This window comes from Lissotriton vulgaris, chromosome 6, assembly GCF_964263255.1.
Source record: "Lissotriton vulgaris chromosome 6, aLisVul1.2, whole genome shotgun sequence".
Taxonomy (NCBI): Eukaryota; Metazoa; Chordata; class Amphibia; order Caudata; family Salamandridae; genus Lissotriton; species Lissotriton vulgaris.
In genome coordinates this window covers 58,997,950-59,020,670 of record NC_141694.1, presented here as the reverse complement: position 1 = coordinate 59,020,670, position 22,721 = coordinate 58,997,950, and the positions used below count along the sequence as shown (strand labels likewise).

General features: G+C 43.8%; 1 protein-coding gene across 3 annotated transcripts in view; it reads left to right on the top strand.

Annotated features, from left to right (window-relative positions):
• VEGFA (vascular endothelial growth factor A) overlaps window positions 1-22,721 on the top strand; it is an 84,629-nt gene that overhangs the window by 48,787 nt on the left and 13,121 nt on the right. For all 3 annotated transcript variants that reach the window (XM_086925919.1, XM_086925917.1, XM_086925916.1), the window contains exons 3-5: window positions 3,716-3,912; window positions 5,913-5,989; window positions 6,950-6,982. In XM_086925919.1, the coding sequence (XP_086782045.1) occupies window positions 3,716-3,912; window positions 5,913-5,989; window positions 6,950-6,982 (307 nt within the window). The remainder of the gene's footprint in view (window positions 1-3,715; window positions 3,913-5,912; window positions 5,990-6,949; window positions 6,983-22,721) is intronic.

Sequence of the window (22,721 nt, the reverse complement as noted above, 5' to 3'; positions counted from 1 at the left end):
GGTTGCTTAAATGGTTTTCTCCTGCCTGCTGTTACACACGCTCTCCCGCAACACTTTAGTTTTTTTTGCATAGCATGGCACGCCGTGCTCATGAAGTGGTAACTGTGCCTTCGGTTTATTTGCGGCTCTGAACGGGGCCACATGCTTTTTTAAAATTATTTATTTTTTTACTTTTTATAACTTTTTTTCTAAACTACCCCATGCCACACTTTCACTTTAATGGCGGCCGCAACCCTTTCCTTAGACAAGCCACATCAAAGAAAATGGGCGCGACCTCAATTAAAGTGAAACCGCGGCATGGGGGGGGCTTTTACAAAAAAAAACATTTGTTTGTCCACTCTATAAACAAATGCTTTTTTTTTTGTTTTGCAAAAGAGCCCCATACCGGTCTTTCACTTTAATAGCAGCCACGTCCCTTTCTTTAGATGGGGCTCGTCTAAGAAAAGAGGCGCGGCACATTAAAGTGAAAGCGCTGCATGGGTGGTTTTACTAACAAGCATTTGCAATGCAGTAGGTCTCGCATTTAAGACAGTTTCATAAATGCGAGACGTATTGCATTTCAAATGCTTGTTTAATGCTTTAAGCACTTCCTGCCCACAAGGCTGGTTCACATGTCTCTCAGCATCCCGACATGTCTTCACGAGCAAGCATGTAATCAGTGCATCAGCACACACCGGTGAGGCCAGCTCCCTCCTTACACACATGCATCCTGTATACCAGCTGTATGCAGCTAAAGATCTCACAACTATGATCGCGTAGGCTGTATATGCATGAGAGACTACTCTCTTCCTCACGGTGACATGCATGGAAATATTTCTCGATATATAAACAATTAAAACAATGTTCTTCATGTGGACTAATCGAATTCACCATAACCACAGTTGCCTATTGCTAGCTCTGATAGATTCGGCCCTCGCCACATTTCTCAACAATGGTAATAAACAAAGTTCTATTCTGCACATATATAGTATATTTGCAGATGTTCAGAGTGTAATACACAGTTTACACAGTTTATTTCCATTCTTAAGTTTAAGGAGTGACATGGGTAATGAAGCCCCTTTGTGCCTTCCCTCAACAATGATAGTAGATAGCATATTATATTCTGCACTTAGGATTTATGCCATAGTAGTTCACATGAGTCCATGTTTTACTAAAATGTATTTAACGAAAACCCGGATTCAAGGAGTTAAATTTGTGCAGCATTGTAAAATCACACTGAAGAGTTCTCATGACTATACATGAAAACAACTCTCCTAGTAAAGTAATTGTAACAAACAATCTATGACGTAGTAAACAGTTTTTGCACTATAGTAATGTGTGAACTATTCGTAGGATATATATATATATATATATATATATATATATATATATATATATATATATATATATATATATATACGCATGCCGTAGCAGTGAAAATAAATGTACCCCAAAAACATGTTACTTAGAGCTGCTGTACTAATAAATGCACATTCACACATTTATTAATACGGTGCAAAAGTAAAATTCTAATTTATTAGACCAGTACAAAAAAATGGATGAGAAAAACGTTACTAGTTACAGATTGCTTGTTCCAGTTGCTTTACATTGTGAAGAAAAAAAACGTTCTTGATAGTCACGAGACATCTGCAGTATGATGCTGCCTTACTGAACAAATGTAACTGCTTGCATATTAATTTTGGGGAGAGAGGCATCCTGACCCAATGGAGGCTTCGCCTCTCGTGAATAATATCCCCTTCCCGTGCTCAACAAAGGCTATAACTAGCATATTACCCTCTGCGCCTTTACACATGTTATATATATATATATATTATATATTTATATACCTAGCGTTCTAACATGCTGTTTTGCCTATAGCACCGTACATGTTGTACGTGCTAATATAGTGGGCGCATAAGGCTTTGCTGCCATACTGTCGCTTTTGCTCTCTCTACCAGTCACTTTTTTTCGTCTTCTGCCCTCTTTTACACCTGGTCTCTCGCTTTCTATTTCTCATTTCATGCCAGACCCTGTTGGTTTTGATGGAGCACACGTCGATTTACATGTTTGATGCTCAGGGCGCTGAATCGGTTTGTCACAGACTTGTTCCCATACGGATCCATCACAATTTTATGTCTGATGCTGGAGTCACCTCAATAAACTGTCTCTTCAACTCACAAAGAAATCCTAAGCACATTTCATAGGTGTATCAACAATTTGTTAAGCGCAAAATGTAAGCACAAATTATACACTAGTTATTTCAATTCTTATTTTCTTTCTTTATTCTTTTGGCCTTGCTTCAGACCGCCAACACGTGTTTTGTCACTTACAAAGGGAAACTGCCCCACGACTTTCTCAAGGCTGTGTCCTCTTTGATAAATGATAAAGACCCTTCTTTTGTGGTGATACTTCCACCCCACAAAGCGATTCAGTATCTTGCGCAGCGTCAATAAGGCAGTTCATGCATCTGAGGGATCCTATTTTGTCCCCAAATATTGAGCTCTTGAGTCTGACGGTCTCGGACCAAACGTCGCTCTCCTTGTAGCTAGAGTACGAGAACCTCTTCAACTCTGTCAACCAGTGGTTCGCCTCTGCCAGCTACCATCCCAACTCTGTGATCCGCAACCATACCGCTATAAACCCCACCCCACCTCTGTAAGCTATTGTTCACCATCTGTAAATGTAGTTTGTCGATCCATTCTCCACCTCTGTAAAATCCTGCTTTACCTTGGTTAACTCGCCATCTACCTCTGCAAGCGTCTGTTCTAACCTGTTAAACCCAGTCTCCACTTCTCAGCAACCCCACCTCTGGATCTCCCACTTCCAGCTGCCCATCTATAAGTCATCAGTCCACTCTGGTCGAAGTTCTAGAAGACACTCTGCCACACTCTGGAGGTCCTAGGTGAAAAAATGAGGCAATCCCGGTGGTGCGGCCAGTTCTAGAGTGAAGGATGAGCACATAGAAGGTGCAATAAAGAAACCAAGAAGCCCAAAAGGGAGAATGTGCATGCCAGTTGTCTCTGGGCCAGAGGCGCAGCTACTTTAACTGAGTCGTTGCCTCACAGAATACTTTCCGTCCTGAGCTCCCTTAGCACACAAGTGGCATACATGCCAACATTTTGGAAAAGGAAAGTGGGAGATTAAAAAAAAAAATCGAGAGAATGTATTTCTCCCATTAGGCGTTTTGATGCCTCATAAGGGGTACCAAGTGCTATATAAATGCAGGCCCCTCCCTCTTCTATCCCTCCACTATACTTTTCAACACAAATAAATGACTCCCATTTACACCGCTCAAATGAATTTCATATTTACCTACACTAATTCACCACTAATCCTTTCTGGGTTCCAAAGTAGCATGCTACTCGCCGAAAAGTGCTTTCACACCTTGTCTGGGGTAGCTGGCACGATATAAATGCAATTACAATGAACGTTTGTATCGGCCAGCATCGGGTCTATTGGCATGTATAGGGCTTGCAAGTGTACTGCTGCTGGAGCAAAAGTCAGAAATGCAAATATATGTTCTTCCCTCAGAAACTAGGAAAGCCGCTTTTCATCTAACGCTAGCCACTTCTAGCTTATGCTGCCAAAATTGTCTTTAAATTGTGGGGAATCTTTTTCAGTAAATGACATACTATTTTTGCACCTCATCCCATGTTGACAGGACCCCATAACCAATTGTATGTAGTACAGATGTGCGAAGCATGCCCTTTTCAAGCCTGTCTCTTCTCTCCTGCAGTTATAAAGTTCCTCGACGTGTACCAACGAAGCTACTGCCAGGTGCGGGAGGTGCTGGTGGACATCTACCAGGAGTACCCCGAGGAAGTAGAGTACATCTTCAAGCCGTCCTGCGTGCCGCTCATGAGGTGCGCGGGCTGCTGCACGGACGAGGGCCTGGAGTGCGTGGCGCTGGACGAATACAACGTGACCATGCAGGTGAGTGACAGCCGCCCACATTACCCAGCGAACCCTCCCAGTAACAGTCCAGAGTGGGGAACCGAAGACTGGCGCGCTAAATCTAGTGACCATTCGGAATACGATTGGATCTGCGCCACAACTGTGCATCCTGCTTTGCCCGTGCACTTCCGCACAGGCCGCTGTCAACATAGGACTGGCAGTGACATGGAAAAAGCACACTTTTAATTTGTCTTCTCATGTATCGCTAGACCGTGCCCCCTTTGTTTGCATTATTGTGCTTCCCCTAGCACCAGGGCCCTGTGCAGTGGCCCCGTTCCCTCTACCCTTAACTTTTCACCGATTTACCAAAGGGGAATCTCCCTGATTCCACCTCTTACCCACTTGTTGCTTAAAAACGTGATAATTAGTTGTAAAGTTCTTAATGTCCCAAATAACTTTTTTTTCTTAAAAAAAAATAAAAAATAAACCTTTTCATCCCAAACAAAAAAAGCAGCAATTATTTAATGGGAGCTTCTTCTACCAATTGGCGATTGGGAATGCAGATTTAATGGAGACTGGTGAGCGCTTTCGAAGGTTTATGGTAGATCCTCAATCTTCAGGGAGTCCCACTCGGCCTTTGGCCCATGAGATCTGTGAGAGATAGGAGTCTCAGGCAGTGTGCCAGATTCTTTAGGGGCCTGCATCATTTTTCACTATGCCATCGGGCAGGCCAGCCCCCCCCCCCCCCTCTCTTCAGTGGCCCTCTCCTGCTAACTAAATCATTAAATATGCAACCTAGGTCCAAAATTAAGTCAATAAGTACTAGCATTGAATCTTTAACCTCTTCAATGCTCATGACGAGCTGAGCTCGTCCTGAGCCACGGCGCTCCGGTGCTCATGACGAGCTCAGCTCGTCATGGCCAGTGGAACTCTCACACGCAGGGATAATTCCCCCGCTGTGCTAAACGTTCCACGGAGCTAATGCACCTGTGACGAGCTGAGCTCGTCATGAGCACAGGAGCACTGTAGCTAATGACGAGCTCAGCTCGTTATGAGCATGCGGGCGCTGTGCGCGCCCCCTCCCCCCCAGCACAGCAGGGGATTAACCCCAGCAGCGAAGGGGTTAAATATACCACTTAAGGGTAGAATTAAAACACATATATTGGCAGAGCTAGATTTAACTTTCAAAAGAGAGTTTCCCAGAGTACCAGAAAGGACTGGGTGTAAAGCAAACAAAAAAGAGGGAATTCCTTTCTGTGTAACTAGCTTTCAGTTTGTGACCCATTTAAAGCCGCAATTTTAGAAAAAAGACACAAATGTTATTATTCTTCCAGTTCAAAAGAAACTGAATAAGAAAGGAACATATATTACACAGAGGATCCAGAGATATCCCGTCCTCTAGTGTGTGGAATCTCATAAGATATAAAGATCCGCAATAACACATTAGCAAATTGAAGACATTTGTTTTTTAATTAAAAGTCTGTCCTGAAGAAGGTGTTGGAACTGTTTAAGGCACAGAAACGCGTCGACAAAGGACTTTTTTCTGTTTTTATGTTATAATGTTTTGTTAAAATTTCTTCATATGTGAATAGTATTTTGCACTGTTTTTAATTGTAGTAGAATTACTTAAACTGTATGCATTAGATAAACTTTGATTGATGTAATGTTCTTTAGAAAATGCTATGTAACAAACGAATTTACATGTTTTTAATATAATCAAAATAAATTTTGTGAGACAAAAAGATACTTTAGTTCTGTGCAGATATAATTATCCGTGTCACCTTACAACACTAAAAAGGTCCTATTTGTGTGTAGATCTTTGGGTCACAAACGGAAAGCTAGTTACACAGAAAGAGCTAGATTTAAAACACTGGGCGTACTCCGAGAGCTGTAGGAGGTAGGCCATGCTTAACATGGCTGGGTACGGAGCAGTTGGCTGTTGGTTGAATCTGTTGTGCAATCTATGCTTAAGATATTAACCATATGTACCTGCATATGCTCCTATTTACAGCGGGTGTGCGTGTTTTCTTCCCTTTCAGATAATGAGGCTCAAGCCACATCAACGTGAGCTGGTGGTCGATATGAGCTTCCGGCAGCACAAACACTGTGAATGCAGGTGAGTAGTCCACGCCCACTTCACCTCTTGGACTGAATGGGGGTGATGAGGTCTTCTTACCCTATACACAGCTTTGTTTTTATCTTCCAATAAAGAATTGTGAAACAGAGTTTACAAGGAGGGAGCTGACAGACAGACTGGAGAAAGCACCTAGAGAAATTCTGTGGAGGAATATAGACCACCTAGTCAATCTACTTTGCCTAACTCTTCGCCCGTTTTAACACCATGAACAACTTTTTTATTTCTTTCTCCCAGCTTTGTCTCTGCATAGCACTTTTACTACCATTCTGAATATTGTTTCTGGCTTTGTCCCAACCACTCTTGCAAGACAATGGTGTCATTCGTTCTGGTTAGAGGAACTTCCTGTGTTACTTCCGCTGACCTTACCGGGACAGGACTCGCCCATTATTCATCGTTCTAGAGCTGGGTTCTCCAAAGTCGGTCTTGGAGGGTCGGATATATGCCAGATTTTTAACACCATCGCCGCTGCACCAATTCCCCCCCGGTGCTGAACTTTTCAGATTTACATGATTTCATGACGAGCTGGGCTCGTCATCAGTGTGCGAGGAGGCTACACCATGACGAGCCCAGCTCGTCATGAGTGTGGAAGGGGTTAAGGTAACTACATTTATCTAAATGGGGATATGCAAAAAATCTGGCATGGCTCCGCCCGTCCAGGACCGACTTTTAGGAACCCTCTACGGGTGTGGGCTCAAGCACCTTCTTGCAGCTAGTAGAGTAATGAGTAGGAGATGGGCATGTTTGAAGCTAAAGGATTAAAATAGGGAGGACAGAGAAACCCAAGAGTAGACCAGTCCAGTGAGCATCATAGTGAGGGCACAGTTACCATGCAGTTAATGGTGATGGAAGGTTGTTGTATAAGTGGTAATCAGTGGGTGGTGAGACATCTGTTGAAGCCTCGCGTATTCTCTAATCCCACTGTCGTCCCTCTCCTTGCAGACCAAAGAACGAAGTAAGGCCTATACAAGAAAAGTAAGTGACTCCAACTTTTTACTAGACCTGTTTTTTAATGACTGTTTCACAACAGAAGCTGCTAAAGTTCAGTACTAGGTGAACAATAGGAAAGGGTGGGCTCAGCTTGTACCCCCAAAATTCTTTCTAATCGAAGGGCCTGTGAAACATACTTATTCCCTTGTCCTGACAAAACCCATGGACCATTAAAACTTATCTACCTACATCTTATTTACTTTAGACATATGCAGCTCCCAAAACAGGACAGCAAACAATATTTACAATTTTCACTGAGCCGATTGCACGAAATAGTGAACGACTTCATGATTTGCTTATCTGTCCCTGAATGCACTAACATCACATCAAAGGAGATTACACAGCTCTTTTTAGGTTATGTGAGGGTTGATAATCGGTGTTTGGTTTGCATGTGGTACTGTGCTGGCAGATGAGGTTTGTGATGTTGCTTGGCAATATTGTTACAGTTAGATTGTGGGTTAGTGCTACTATAATAGGTTATCATGATTGTTAGGGTTTGCAGCAGTAGGCGTGCTTTTTAACAGTGAGAATTGTTTACAGTGGGAAGTAGTGTTTGTGAAAGTGTGTGACATTTGTAATTGTAGCTGGTAACTTTTGACAGAGACATTTAGAAATAAGCGTTGACGAGGCCAATCAGTCTAGGTTTTAAAAATCCAATCTATTGGCTTTGCTGATGCTTTTTTCAAATCACACACATGCATCGAGACACCTGCGTGCATGTGCATCGAGACACCTGCGTGCATGTGCATCGAGACACCTGCGTGCATGTGAATCGAGACACCTGCGTGCATGTGCATCGAGACACCTGCGTGCATGTGCATCGAGACACCTGCGTGCACGTGGCTGGCAAACTTTCAGCTGCTTTTCCATTGAAGGAAATGCACTTCAAGTTGGCTTACAATGCATGTGTCGTGACCCATGCACAACGGCAAGTCATGACATTTGCATTGTGACATGCTCATGCACTGCAATGCAGGGGAACAATTTTAATTTACTTATTTACCATGGGTACTGAGGTGAGGTGGAGAGCTACTAGATTGGGCTGCCTGGCTGCCTGTTGTCTGCCAGGGAAGAGGAGTATAAACCCCACTGACCGGGTGGCACAGAGTAAAGCCTACCAAAGATTAAATAAGTCCCTTTGGTTTCTTGCAGTAGTCTATCGAGAAAACCGAGGGGCGCAGGCATAAATCAGCCAAGATTCAGTGATGAAAAGCACATTTTGTTTTGTTCTGGATTTACGTTAATCGTAGTCCATTGGTTTACTGCAGTATATGTATATTAATCAGTGTGGTTGGTAATTTATCTGTATGCTCTTATGGGATTAACACTGTGACAGATTCCGTAGTAGGACTTGAAGGAACAGGCAAGCTGAAATCCACAGACTGAAATATTTTCCTAAATTGGTAATTAGATGAAGTACAATTCTGTCTGCCCAAACTAACAATTTCAGTGGCTCTCCTATCCAAATGACTTCTATCTAAGAAACGTGCTGTGGGGGTTGTGAATGAGTATGCATATATCTGCAGTGTATATATTATATACAACTGTGGTCTGTGATCTCCGTCATGACACAGACGGTAGCTGACATGTACACTCTGTCGGTAGCTGGCCCCTTGTTTTACGCCCTCTTGCGCACAAGTCCCCGAATGTGACTGGGCACGCGCAAGTACTGGGAACATTCTAGATGGGTCAGGCAGGTGTACAGGTGCACATCCGCAGTGAGAGTGGCCATGCCAATGGGAGCGATAGAAGGGCACCTAGCTGCGGAGAGCAGCAGAGTAAGAAGGGGGCAACAAACAGCCGATGAATAAAAACCCATCAATAACGAGGAGCAGGACTTCAGGTTGAAGCTCCCGATCGACATCAGATGCACCCCTTCATTGAACATCTTCAGGAAGACGCTCAAGGCATGGCTCTCCCCATCCCACAGCGACTTGAGACCCTCGCTTACAATCCCCTGATCAAGGAGGAGCGGCAGTACTCATCCTACTGGATCTCACTGCGGCTTTTGACACGGTCGATCATAACATCTTGATTGACCGTGTCAATGCCATTGGCATCCAAGCCATGGCCAAAGATCTTTTGCCATCTTTCTTGGCCCACCGCACTCAGACGGTCCAGTTAGGAACTTTTCAATCTGAAAATCTGGTCCTACCCTGTAGCGTCCCTCAAGGCTCATCCCTCAGTCGAACTCTATTTAACATCTATGTCACTGACTTGGCAAGGGTCATTAAAGACTGGGGGATGAGCCTAACATCCTACGCGGATGATACCCAATTGGTCCTCACTATTAAAGAGAACGGAGACAAAATAGCGGCCAATTTTCAGCAGGGCATGCTGGCCATCAGCAATTGGATGTCAGCAAACTGCCTCAAATTAAATTCTAACAAAACCGAGGTCATGACATTCGGTAAAATCACTCCTACCTGGCCAGAAGCATGGTGGCCCACTGACCTAGGTCCTCCACCGATTCCAGCAACCAAGGTCAAAAACCTAGGAATACTCCTCGATGACAAACTCTCCTATACTGCACATGTTAATTACATTGTCTCATCATCCTTCTTCAAACTCAAAGCCATAAAAAAGATTCTCCCTTTCCTCCCCCCTAACTCTGGTAAAACCTTGGTCGCATCATTTGTTATGTCCTCAGTGGATTTCTGTAATAGACTCCTGGCTAATGCCCAAAGTAAGATCATTAAAAGGTTACAGTCCATACAAAATGCTGCGGCCAGATTGCTTTCAGGTACCCCTAAATTCCAACCAATTTCCCATACCATCAAACATTATCACTGGTTAGCAGTCAAAAATAGAATAAAGTTCAAAGCTCTTAGTATCGCCTACAAAGCCTCTCACAAACAGGGCCCGCGATTCCTTTTGAACCCTTTCACATTTCATGTCCCCAATCAACTACTCCGCTCTATGAACACGTCTATCATGACAGTTCCACGCACAAGAACTGTTGCCTGGGGCGACCGCAGCTTCCATGTATCAACGGCTAAACACTGGAACTCTCTTGAACCTGATGTCAGGTCTGCCCCCACTCTAACCACTTTCAGAAGAAAAATAAAGACTTGGCTCTTTAACCAATAACTTCCTTTCTCCTCCCCCATCATTCTGCCTCATCCATAGCACCGAGACGCCCTTGGCATTTGTTCGCGCTCTACAAATTGCAATAATAAATAAATGAATAAATGATTGATTGATTGGATGTAAGAAAGGGAACCAGGGAAAAATGACGAGAGAGCTGCTCTGACGTTGGAAGAGTTATGGGGAGATGAGAAGCAGCATAATTTCTTCTCCTATTGGTATGTGTTGGGCAGGGCTGGACTGGGAACCAGAACCGGCCCTGGCAAAGTGCTCGGCCGGCCCCCCTCCCCCCTCTGGGAGGAGAGGGGAGGGGGGACAGGTGCGACCGCGCTCTGTGACAGAGCCGGTTTTCGGCCGTTTTTGTTACAGGGCCGTTTTTGCAGCATAACGGCCCTGTAACAAAAACGGCCCCAGGGGCCCAAAACCGACCCCCAACCATGCGGCCCACCGGGGAATTGCCCGGTGCCCTTAACGGCCAGTCCGGGCCTGGTGTTGGGGTTGGTCGTGTCATGGCTCGCCCATTCGCAGCCTTTACTTTGGTGTGATGGAAGCAGCGCCTTGAAGGCTCTGTGGTAGAGACCCTGGCCAGGAGTGCTCCCTGGTTCCGAGGGTGCAGTGCCTGAGACTTTTCAGTGTCTAAGGGCGTGCAGTAGCTCGGAGTGTTCTTTGATGTCGTTTTAGGAGTGGCACACAATATTTTTTTTTAATCTATTTTTAGCTCTTACTATACATAGGAGTTGGCAGTTTTCTGGTTCTGCCTTACTTGGTGGAGGTATCGTACATGAGGCCACTATACCTTCATTATTGTTACCTGCGGCCAGTTCAGTTGAAGATCGTACACATCACTCACCCCAGTGGCAAAGTGAGCGCATTTGTAGGTATTTCTATCGTCAAAGCAATTTTGTATTTGATATATTAAAAAAAATAACTTTTATCATGTGGATCTTAACATGTACTGCTGATGTTACTGTAATAAAATATATTCTATTTTTGGAGATATCAGTCAAAACTCCTATACACTTTTATAAACTCAAGTGCTGCTGTAAATAACACCATCTGGCACGGCTTGGTGGGGACTGCCTCTTTGTACTGCCGGTGGGTTTCAAGCTACAGAGGTCTTAGTACCTTTAAAACAATTTCGGCATGTTTACGCATCAATCAATATGATAGAAAACAGTGTATAGCTGAAGCTTAATAAGTCTAAATATAGCCCAAATATAACATCAGTGGTTATATTAAAAATCTATTACAGCAAAAGGGGAACCGAGAGCGCATTAAGATCCAGCATTCATGCTCCAAACAGATACTGGTAACTTGATTGGTATGCAGTTCCCTTGGGAGTGGGGAAAAGGGGGATAAAATATCTAAGTCAACAGATCAGGTTGTTCGTAGAACCAGAGGGAGGGGTTCCTTCTTTGAAGTAGAGCCCTCACACTCTAACGAGTGTCATCCTTCATCATAGGGCCTTTGCTCCTGGTCGAGCCGGCGCTGCAATGCTCGAAGGACACCCTCTAGGGGGTTTAAATATAGGCAGTTTGTTATATGTGTCAAACGGAAATATCCTTTTATTTAGTTATGGCTTAAAGGAGTCCTGTACGTGAGTCGACCACTATGATCATGACACCCCACACACTGCCAAATCCGGAGTGCTGCAACTGGCATATTTTTGGTATTGCCTCAACACTTCAATTTCTTATACTTCCTAATCTATTACTTCTACAGTTTTATTTCTCAAAAAGAATCCAAAATAGCATATGAAAGGATCGGGGGGGGGGGGGGGGGGAATATGGATAAGGAGGACAGCAACCCTTGCAAGCAAAAAATGGAGGGACAAATGACAGAAAAATCTCAAAGGAAACGGGGAACAGAGTGAAAAAGTAAAAACGTTTTGCAAAAGCCAGTGGCGTCCCGTCTTTGGGATCTATTGGTTTTGCCAATGGTTTTATCAATGCTGCACAGCATCCATGATGCAACACAGGGCTTGTGGAGGGGTCACAGAACACGGCAGGTGGGGGTTGGAGGCGAGGTAACATAGAGAATGATGCAACTTGTAGAGTGGGGGTGAACCAAAACAGATTGAAGGCATACAAAGTAACACAGAGGGCAAAGCAAGTTGGAGGGCTGAGGGGTGGTGGCCCAAAGCAATACAGTGGAAGAGTACAGGATGGAGTCTGCTGGAAAAAGACATGCACTCTAATTGAATGCGTAAAAAAAAGGAAAAAAAAGTGGCACCCAACTAAGGGAGTAGTGGAAGAACACATACTTTGGCCACGCTCCAGGGGAGGGACAAACACAAGAAGTGTAACTGAATGCCACATGCACCAAGGTATGGAAAGCAAGCAAATGAGTGGCAATTAAGTCAACCAATAGTAGCAGTGGGTTACTTCTAAATCTCCCCGTAAGTAACAAAATCTTGCAAGCAACAGCACATGTGCTGTCTCGGCCAAGACCTAAAAAAAAAGAAACTGGGGGATACCATGGTTCCGTGAGTTACCACAAAAAAAATTAAACATTTTTTTAAATGTGGGAAAGAAAAAGGGGAAAACAAGTGCTGAAGAAGTAAAAAAAAATAAAAAAAGTGATTAAAAAACTGAAGTAATACTATTCAAAAGTAGAACACAAAGTTAACCAGGTGCATTCATTTCAAATGCGAACGGTCACTATTCACGTACTGGCATGCTACTAAGACTTATTCACATTTCTGCAGAAATGTAGAGCCAGTGTTCAAGATACACTTACCACAATTGAGCAGTAATTTGTTTCAGATAGTTTGCAAGCACAAAGTAAGGACGTATAGAACTTCTTGATTGAAAAGTTGTTTTTGGTTAGGGTTATGAATATTGTTATGGCTAGGCATGTGTCTAAGGTGAGGGAAAAGTTACTTACTGTAACCTTAGTTTGGCGTCAGTAGAATCACCCCTGCAATCCTAAGCACTGAACAGTCCCATGTGCAGGGTCTTGGAGCACACATTAAAAAAATATAAATATCTATGCTTCCAAAACGGCCTATTTGTAAAAAAGAAAAAATGAAATAAGACGGGATTTTATAGCATAATGCAAGCTATATTGGCCAATTTTAGCTGTTTTATAACAAAATAGTCACTAGGTTGATAAAAGTGACAAGAAGAAAAAACATTTCACCAATATTTTTTTAAAGGAGAAATAAAAAAAGCAGAGTACTGTAGATACTTAGGAAGCAGCCCGAAGAAGCTTGAAACTGACAGTACCTCTTGAAGTAAGCACACTCCAGTAGTATCCCATAATACTCTCCATGGGCAGTTGCTCCATTTCTTTTGAAGGGAGACCTGTGCTCCTGCCACGCAGGCCTTCAATGTCTACTCTTGTGCCTGAAAAGGAGGGCTATATATGATTTCAGTGGAGATTCCCCCAAAGGAGAATTAGGTTAACAAGTAAGTAACTTTTCGTTCTCCTTTAGTAGACTGCCATTGATAATCACAATTATTGAATAGAATAACAAGCTCAGCCTTTAAAGAGTGGTGGTAGAGAAGAGCCAAAAAATGCTTCAGTCTACACAAACCGATTTCTAAGGGAGGCTTGACCCTTTTATGTGTCTGCTCCAGTGCTGAATTTCTGACAGTTGCGTCTTGTGAAGGCATGGACCGACTTCCAGGTGGCTGCATAACAGCATTTCCAGTAAAAGAATGATCCTCAACAAAGCAGTAGTTGCTGCTTTGCGTCTTGTAAAAGTAGCCTTAGGTGCGCAGGCAAAGACTTGTTGGCTTTCTGGTAAAATAGAAAGCAGTCCCTCTGGAACCAGATAATTTAGAAGTGGATAAACCTGTACAAACAGGTCCACTACTCAGAAGCTACCATTTTCATTTCCCTTTTTTTTGTTTTGTCTATATAAAATTCTAGTCCTCGTTCAACATCTGATGACTGCAGAGACATTTTTGCGGGAGTGGAGAAAAAATTAGATGGCCTGATTAGTAGGGGTGGGCAATATATTCTGCCGGCAGAGTTGGCACAGTTTTGGCCGCTCCACATTACGCTTGTAACTCAGAGTTCCAGCCAAATTCCACCAATCACCACGTGGGAGTTTTTACGCTTGCACGTCTCACAAGCGGTAAGTTTGTGAGTACTTTTTGGCATCCCCTATTATGATTTTCAGCCACTGGGAGGGCACCCAGTGAGTTTTCTTCAAACGCGAGTTGTCGCGACCGTTCGCGGTCTGAAAGCTGCAAGTCGAATAGAAAATCTACTCGAGCGGCAGCAAAATTATCTCAGGAAGCTGGGCCATCTGGCACGCCACATAGTGCCACTCGCACTGTTTTTGTCAGTGCAGAACGAGATCCTAGCGCTAAATCACAGTTCAACGTGTCTATTTCTGCACACTCCTGGAATTCCGCTGAATCTAGTTTTTTATTTGCAACTTCACAGATTTCCGAGGAATTAAACTCCGCAAATTCCGCCCAGGCCTACTGATTATGTTGGATGTCAAAGACTACTTTAGAAAGGAATCTCTCATGCGTCTGCATGGCCTTTTTAGGTCTCGCCTGTCGATGCGCATGCGCATCGAGCAAGCGAGACTATGGGGGCTTATCCACTCTTTATCCAACTTGCAAGGAATCGTGGCGATTCCTTGCAGTGCACGAGAAATTTAAGCTCAATGCGCATGCGCATTGAGCTTAAGGCGCGTGCACATTTGTTCCCTCAGCCGCACTCCAGGCCCCCGCTCCGCCCCCTCCCCTGCCCGCCGTGTCGCATTTCTTCTCCCCCCTCCCCTTATCTGCCTTCCCTCCGTCTGTTCCCTCTCCCCGCTCCGCCCCCTCCCCTGCCCGCCGTGTCGCATTTCTCCTCCCCCCTCCCCTTCGCTCTCTTCCCTCCGTCTTGAATCATCAGATGCTTCTGAGTACCGTGCACTTATAATACGTTTAATTTTAATTTTTAGCATAGACTTCTTTTGTTAAAGCCCACGTCAAGACTGGAACACGGTTTCCCAGGACATAAGTCGGCAGCTCTGTTTGTTACACTGCCGGCACAGTTACACACATCCCCCCCTCAACCCTGACATATTAGATGCTTAAGAGGGCGCCTGTTCCGTGCACTTCCCCCTACTGCCTTGTCACACACAGCATTGCCGCTCTTCATGTTTCCAACAGCATTCGTATTTTAAAAACAGTAGCGTGTGTAGGCATTTACATTTTTCAACAATAGCGTGTGTAAACAAACCTTTCTGAAGTTGCGCCACCTTTCATTTGTTTTACACAGCACGGTGTGTTCCTTGAAGCTGTTGTTTTCCTCCCCCCTCCCGCTTTGCATTAAGAGCACACAATCACAGCCTTTTCCTTAAACTGGTGGCAACTTTTCCTCATTCCTCCTCCCGCAGCCATTCACTGCTCTGCCCATCCTCCTTCCTCTCTTGCTCCTAGGGTCTCATCAGGGACGCCACGTTTCATGTTTCCAATGGCATTTCTATTTTTAAAACAGTAGCTTATGTGAATAAACTTTCTGTAAGCCAGCGTAGTCTTTCTTTTGTTTTGCAAGGCACAGCGTGTTCCTTAAAGAGGTTTTTGCTCCCCCGCTTCACATTATGAGCCCTTCCCCTACCCTCTGAGCACAAACGAAGCCTTTCCCTTAATCAAGCGGCAACACTTCTTCATCGCGAAGCATTCGCTGCTCTGCCCAACTTCCTCCTTCGCTCCCGAGGGTCTTCCTGCTTCACCATGACGGCGAGTGGGCACAAAGGAGCCGCCTTAATTTACCCGCCACATTACTTTGAAGGTACAAATACATTTTTCACTGACTCTTCCCTACTCTTTTACCAAATTCCGGTGACAGCCCTTCCTTTCTCACCGTGCATACCCGTACACAGACCCCTGCCCTCCCCTTCCTGCCGTGCATACCTGCCTGCCTTCCCCTTCTTGTATTGCATACTTTTCGCCGTGCATACAACGCCCATCCTCCCCTTCTTGCCGTGCATTCAACGCCCGTCCTGCCCTTCTTGCCGTGCATTCAACGCCCGTCCTGCCCTTCTTGCCGTGCATAAAACGCCCGTCCTCCGCTTCTTGCCGTGCATACAAAGCCAGCCCTCCCCTACTCTCCTCTCTGTGCATTCCCCCGCCCGCCCTCCCCTTCTTTCCGTGCATTCCCACACCCGCCCTCCCCTTCTCTCTGTGCATTCCCCTTCTCTCCCCACCTCTCCGTGCATTTCCCTTCTCTCCGTGCATTTCCCTCCCCACCCCTTCTCTCTGTGCATTCATCTTTACCTAATCTCCCATTTCTGTCCCCCACACATGCATTCTCACATTTCCTACTTTAATCAGTCACCGCCCTTGTCATCCCATATGCTCCAGATCATGGACAAGGCCCCGAGAGTCTTTGACTCGGGCAATTCGAGGGGTTGGGCCAATCTGCGGTTCCTGGTACTCCTACGGAAACAGCTTGTCCTTACAGGTGTTACTTCAAGCTCGTAGCCCAACAGGTGAACGACGTTCGTGCTTAGAGGCGGCAACTTGCGAGTTAATCAGTGGGTTACTTTTCACGCATGCGCCTATAAATTTTTTATTTTAATAGCTATATGGTTGTTAAAAATTTCACTCTCACTCACCCTCAACCCCTCACCCTCACTCACCCTCAACCCCTCACCCTCACTCACCCTCACCCACCCTCACTCACCCTCAACCCCTCACCCTCACACAGTGAAATAGGTCTCAGACCATTTCAGTTAGAGCTTTTAGAAATGTTTATGGCTTTTTTTATTTGTAATTCTTTTGCATTGGCTACAGGAAACAAAAATGCTAAAGATTTACAAAAAAACCCATAAACAATTCTAAAAGCACTAACTCTAATGATGCGAGACCTATTGCATTTCCAATGCTTGTTATTCTTGTGGAATACTGTGTAAGATTAATGGGACCATAGGGCCTGAAACCTGAATACTGCAAGATGGGTCCATAAGCAGAAAAGCTGTTTTCCATAATATATGTTGCAGAAAAGCCGTGTGAATTAGTGCAAAGGAGAACCCATGAATTTTGAGAGAACCACATAAAGTTCTTGGGAGGAGGTCTCTTTGTCAGAATGGAGTTGGACCTAAAGCCAATAGAAAAGACTTAAAAGAACTCTGAGTTCCAGGGGGTAGATTTGGTAGGCCATTTCTCTTTGGGACCACGGGCCTTGAGTCTGGAGATGATCCATGCTCACACCCCAACCTGTCAGAGAGTAATCGCTTTAGTATCACCTGGTTGAGAACATCATGGTGGAAAGGAACTCCCTTTAGGAGAGCGACTGGATTACACCACAATGGGAATAATTGGATAGCTGCTGGAGTGATATTCACCATATCTTTCCAGTTTTACAAGAATTGGGACCACTAGTCCTCGAGGCATTGTTATAGAGGTCTCATGTGAAGGCAGGCACCAGGAATATGCACAAGGCTGTTGAGCTTGCATGGTTGTCAGATGTTATAGCCTCTGAAGATTCAGACATTTCAACTGGCTAGAAAAGACAGTATTTCCACTTTTATACTCTGGGTGCCCAGCACAGTCCCCAGAAAACTAATTGATTAAACTAAAGTCAGGATTGACATTGGTATAATTGACTTGTAAACCTAAGCGCTGAAGACTGTCCACCATCAGACTAAAATAAGTCTAAATTGTTAAGAGGACCCTTTATAAGCCATTAGTCTAGGTTGTGGTTGACAAAGATTACCATTCTCAGATGTGCTGCCTCCACTGCCATGCACTTTGAAAGTTCGTGGGGCTGCATTAGCCCAAACTGATGGGCCTTTTATCGCAAATGGCTTTAGAAAACGTCTGATGTGTCGCCGCAATTTAGAAGTGAGAATAGGCATCCTGGAAGTCTACACAATGCATTCAGTCTCATAGAAGTAGGTGAGGGTAGATGTGGTGGAGGGTTAGCATCCTGAATTTCTCTTTTGTTTTTCTTTTTACTCCATTTGTTAGCTAAACTTTGGCAGAGAATGGTTCTGAATTAACCCCTCCATCTTTCTTTTTCAGCCAGACAGTAATGAGATTACATTTCATATTCTTTCTGGGAATCTGGGATTTTCTCCAGTGCTTGATTTTGTTTTGCTACAAGATGCAAGTGATTTGAACACGTAGAATAACTGTTGGTGGAAGGGCCCTGAATTTGCGATTGTAGCCAATTTACACATAATTCAATACCAACCTGCCTGAAAAAATCCTCCCTTGAGAAAATCAATGGTCTTGATATGTATAATGATTTTTTGTGTAATCCTTCCTCTTCTCTAATCCAACAGTCTTCAACGTCTCCCTTTCTGTCTTCATCTTGTTCACCTGTTCGTCACTGTGGGATCAACAGGGGGTTACCCGACAAGGGAAGGTTGAGAACGCGTTGTAGCACTTTAGGTTATAGAGCAGTAGCCATAACCACGAGGACACTACATGATCATATGTAGCGATGTGTGTGTGCAGCCAGATCGGATAAGTCTGCGGCAGCACTGATTATCTAATGAGATCATTTCAGAGTAAATGGTGATCGCTTAGTAAAGTTCTTTCCTGTCTATTGGAAGTTCGTCAACAAATCTTTGTAAGGAGTTAGAGACCGGTCACATCTCCCCAGCAGAACAGTCGCACTTGCTGAATCCAGACGCTTGCTGTCCTTAAGTGGTGGTTATGTTGACAGTGGTGCAGTGGCATGGCTTTTTCTTGCCACTGAGCCAATTACTGAATCAGGGATAGGATTAGCCCTGAGAAATAGGGGGTTCAGTTCTTCAAAAACAAAATGGTAATCTGAGCTAAAGTAGAAGGAGCAAATTCATCCTTGCCACGTAGCCAGATTGTTACTGTCCCTCAGACTTCTTCTTGACCTCTTCCGACAGAATTCACACTCACTTGGAAGAAGGGTGTCTGGAAGACAAAGAATACAAAAACAGTGAGGGTCTATTCTTGCTATCTTTCTGCCACAGGAATGGTCTGAGTCAAAAGGTGAGGGCACTTTTGAGGAAAAAAAATGTTTAACAGTCAGAAAAAGTGGGAAAAAACTAAACATTTTCTTACTGGACAGGCAATGAATGAGGGAAAAAAATGTTTTCTGTCAGAAAAAGTTAATAACAAAAACACTTTCTTACTGAAGAGGCACTGAATGAAGCAAAGTATGCACGTTTTTCGAAAGGTATTTTCCCAGTAAAAAAGCCAAAAAAAGGTTCGAACTTTGCGCTCCAGGATCCTGAAAAAAGGAGCAGGGGAAAGATCTGGAGTAACTGCCACTGACAAGGGCATGGTGGGATACTAGTGAATTGGGCTTGTTTAAAGAAGTGTCCGTTTTTTAACCTTTTCAGACTGCAGCCTTATTAGGTACACTGCAATTGCTTTAAAAAAAAGGTCTGAGTCTTTTTTTCTTGTCACTTTAATAAATGTATGACTATTTTTAGTTATCTTTTTTTAAAGAAGATATGCGAAAATAGGCTAATATAGCCGTTTTTTGTTTTTTTACAAATTGGCATTTATGGAAGAAAAATGTAAATCTTTATGTTTTGGAAATGTGTGTTCCGGGATCCCGCACATGGGTGAGAAGACTGTTCATTGCTCATGGTTTTCACTGGAAATCCCCTGAAGGAGAAATACAGAGTTAATATTAGGAGTAGTGATGGGATAAATGTTAAGTTAAGGAGGCGTGGGTTAGCGTTAGGACGTGTAAGTGATGGGTTTAACAGTAAAGGTACTGGGCACTGAAGCATTGCGTCTGAGATGTGCCTCCTCTAATATTAGTTAAACAGTGTGTGCTTTCCTTCCACGAGTGTCCGTGCTTACAGATTCATGAGAGTACACTAGAAGGCGGGCCACTTTCTGCGTTTCTACTTGCCGGTGCGATTGACCGACACTGCATACTGTGTATAGATATCCCAGCTTTGCTTGCCTCCTTCTGCTGCGTTGACTTCAGAGAGTTACAAGATTTTTATGTAGCTGTTTAGTTGAACTCTTATACCTATTAATTTAAACAAAACCACATAGGGCTTTGCATGCCAGTGGTTCTCACCAGCACACGTGTCTGTGCTTTTACTTAGATGTTGTGCTCTTACTAAGACGTACACCCTCAATTAAAAACGTCACAGGACGTTGTGTAATGTTACAAGTAGGTCAATCCCATCTCCTTATCGCACTAAGCTGCAGGTTTGCGGATCGTGTAAACCTATTTCAAACGCTGTATGCGGGAGTCTCGGAGACGGATTAGGAGTTTGGCGGATGGGATACTCCGTCACAAACGTGACGGATTTCCCATCCGCTGTATTACAAATTTCATAGGATATAATGGAACTGTAATTTGGCGGACGGGATTTCCAAGATCATAATCCGGCCCTTATTCTTTTGACAGCAATGGAGACGGGTACTATTTAGTTGACAGTATTAGACCGCTTGTCACGCTTGTTGAATATCTGTTTAATAGGCCTGCATGAACACTGAACAGATTAGTGTTAAGTAGCTTTTAGGCCTCGCGGTTAAAGAAAGATGGGTGCAGTCTACTTAGTAAGATGCGCATGTTCGAGGATCTATCCTCCTCAAATGAACCCCACCTCCAGTGCTTCAGCATGATGCTCCATTAGATGGATGTGTATGCAGTCCGAGTGGTATAAATCAAGCATCTAAAGTGACATTGATAGTGACTGGAATTCCGAAGAGCAGAGTCATGCCTTTGTAACCCTTCTAGGCGTCTCCAATGCACTGCCTATGAATATACATTTGCTGAACACACCATGCTCCCCTATGGGTCTCTCTGGAGGAGGGAAGAAGGGCTTTATGGTGGTAGCTAGGCCCAGCTTTGTCTCATGGCAGCTTAAATAGTGTCAGCACTGTGAGCGGATCGTCTGTTTGAAATTATCACCTGTTGCTGCTTACTTGTACTGCCAAGTCCACACATAGCTGTGTACTGCACATAAAATGGAGATCTTTTTCTGACCCAATACAAGTTGTATAGCTTCATGGACAAAGGTTTTGTGCAGAGCTTCTGTTTACTAATGTCAAAAGTCTGCATATGGAATGTGTAAACTATCTATGTGCTTGGCACTTTAACTGATATGATTAGTGTATTTTGGATACATTTATAAACCGAACTAATTTTTACAATAAATTACCATATTTTAATGTTTCAGTAAGGTTTGATATTTTTCTTAATGAGATAGGCAATTAAAGGAAACACTTTTATCTTAGCTTTTGTGTTCTAATCTTGCAGTTACTTTAGAGCCATTATGTGGCATTGATGCAGGTAATGCTTTACGATACTGGCCTGTCTCTAGATTTATAGTTGATTGTTAATCCTGCCCCTTTCCCTACATTATGTCTGACTTACAATTCTCAGAATATTTAAAGCTGGTCTTGAAATGTAGATACTTGTGACAGTGAAGCCTCTGTAAGCTTGTAGTAAAGGTCTAGTGTGCCTACAGTGAGGAGTAGTTCATGGTTTTTCTACGGCCTTAGTACACAACAATTCAGTTTTTGGTGCCACATGTCTGCTGTAGTGTCTTGCTCTAGAGCCCTTGTCCGAAACAATGAAGTTGACTTGGAGAGAAACCAAGGTGGCGCTAGTTAAGCATCATCCTTCCACTGGAGTGAGCTTTGAAGACTTTACTCTATAGAGTTTGAAAAAGAGGACCAAGCGAGACAGATACCTCAGGAGTGTGGTGCACTAGAAGAGTGACTTCAAAAGTATAGCACAGTTGAGGACTGACATTGAGAGAATATTATGTGAAGGAGTGTCTCTGTGAAATTATACAGTGGCAGAGTGCCCTCTGGAGTTTTAAGACCGTAAAAGATGGACCTCAGGAGTGTAAAACAATAAAACACTGGCTATAGGATATTACATACAGTGGATTCAACCGTACACGCGACCTCAGGAGTGTAATGAAATAGAAAAGTGGCCCCTAGAGTATGTGTGGTTAAGAAGTGATCTCTGCCATGTGTCCTAGTTAAGATGGGACCCGAGTAGTGATTAAAGTAGTGGAACCGCATTGAGCGAAAATGCAGTAGTTTTGAGTCCTCAAGAGTGAACATCTCTGGGATAAATTCAGTAGAAGAGAAACCGTAGGGGTGGAATGTGGTTAAGAAATTACTTCAGGAGTTTGATACAGAGGGAGAGTGAGCAACAGTTTAATAGTTGCGGAGAGACCTCCGGATGATCACCTAGTTAAGAAGGGATACCAGGAGTGTAAGTAGTTAGAAAATGACTGGCAATACATCGAATAGAGGAGCTGCCCCAGGACTTTAATAGAGTACCAACGTGACCCTAGGAGTAATTACACCCAGGGCTGCTCAGTTGTAACTTGTCATATCAGAGCGCTATTTTTAAAAATAAGAAAAGGAGTTTGTTTTCTGATAGTCCTGGCTCAGATGTACTTTGTGAGTTTAAGGACCTAGCTTGATACAACAGTAGGTTTACCTGCGGCGGTCCAACTCATTGAGAATGGATAGCCTGATTTGTTTTTTGGGCACTTACCTTCTGTTAAAACCTCAGGCCATCTTTCAGTTGTAAGCTGAAATTTGATGATGGGATATATTCTATATCGTCAAGATCAGTGGTGGACAATGTTTTTTTTCTTTCTGCAGTATGCAGAAGCCAATCAGCAGGTGAATGTTCCTTTTCCATAATGCAGTCATTAAAAACTGTTGGCCAAAGGCCGCTGCAAGATAGCTAGTCTACACAC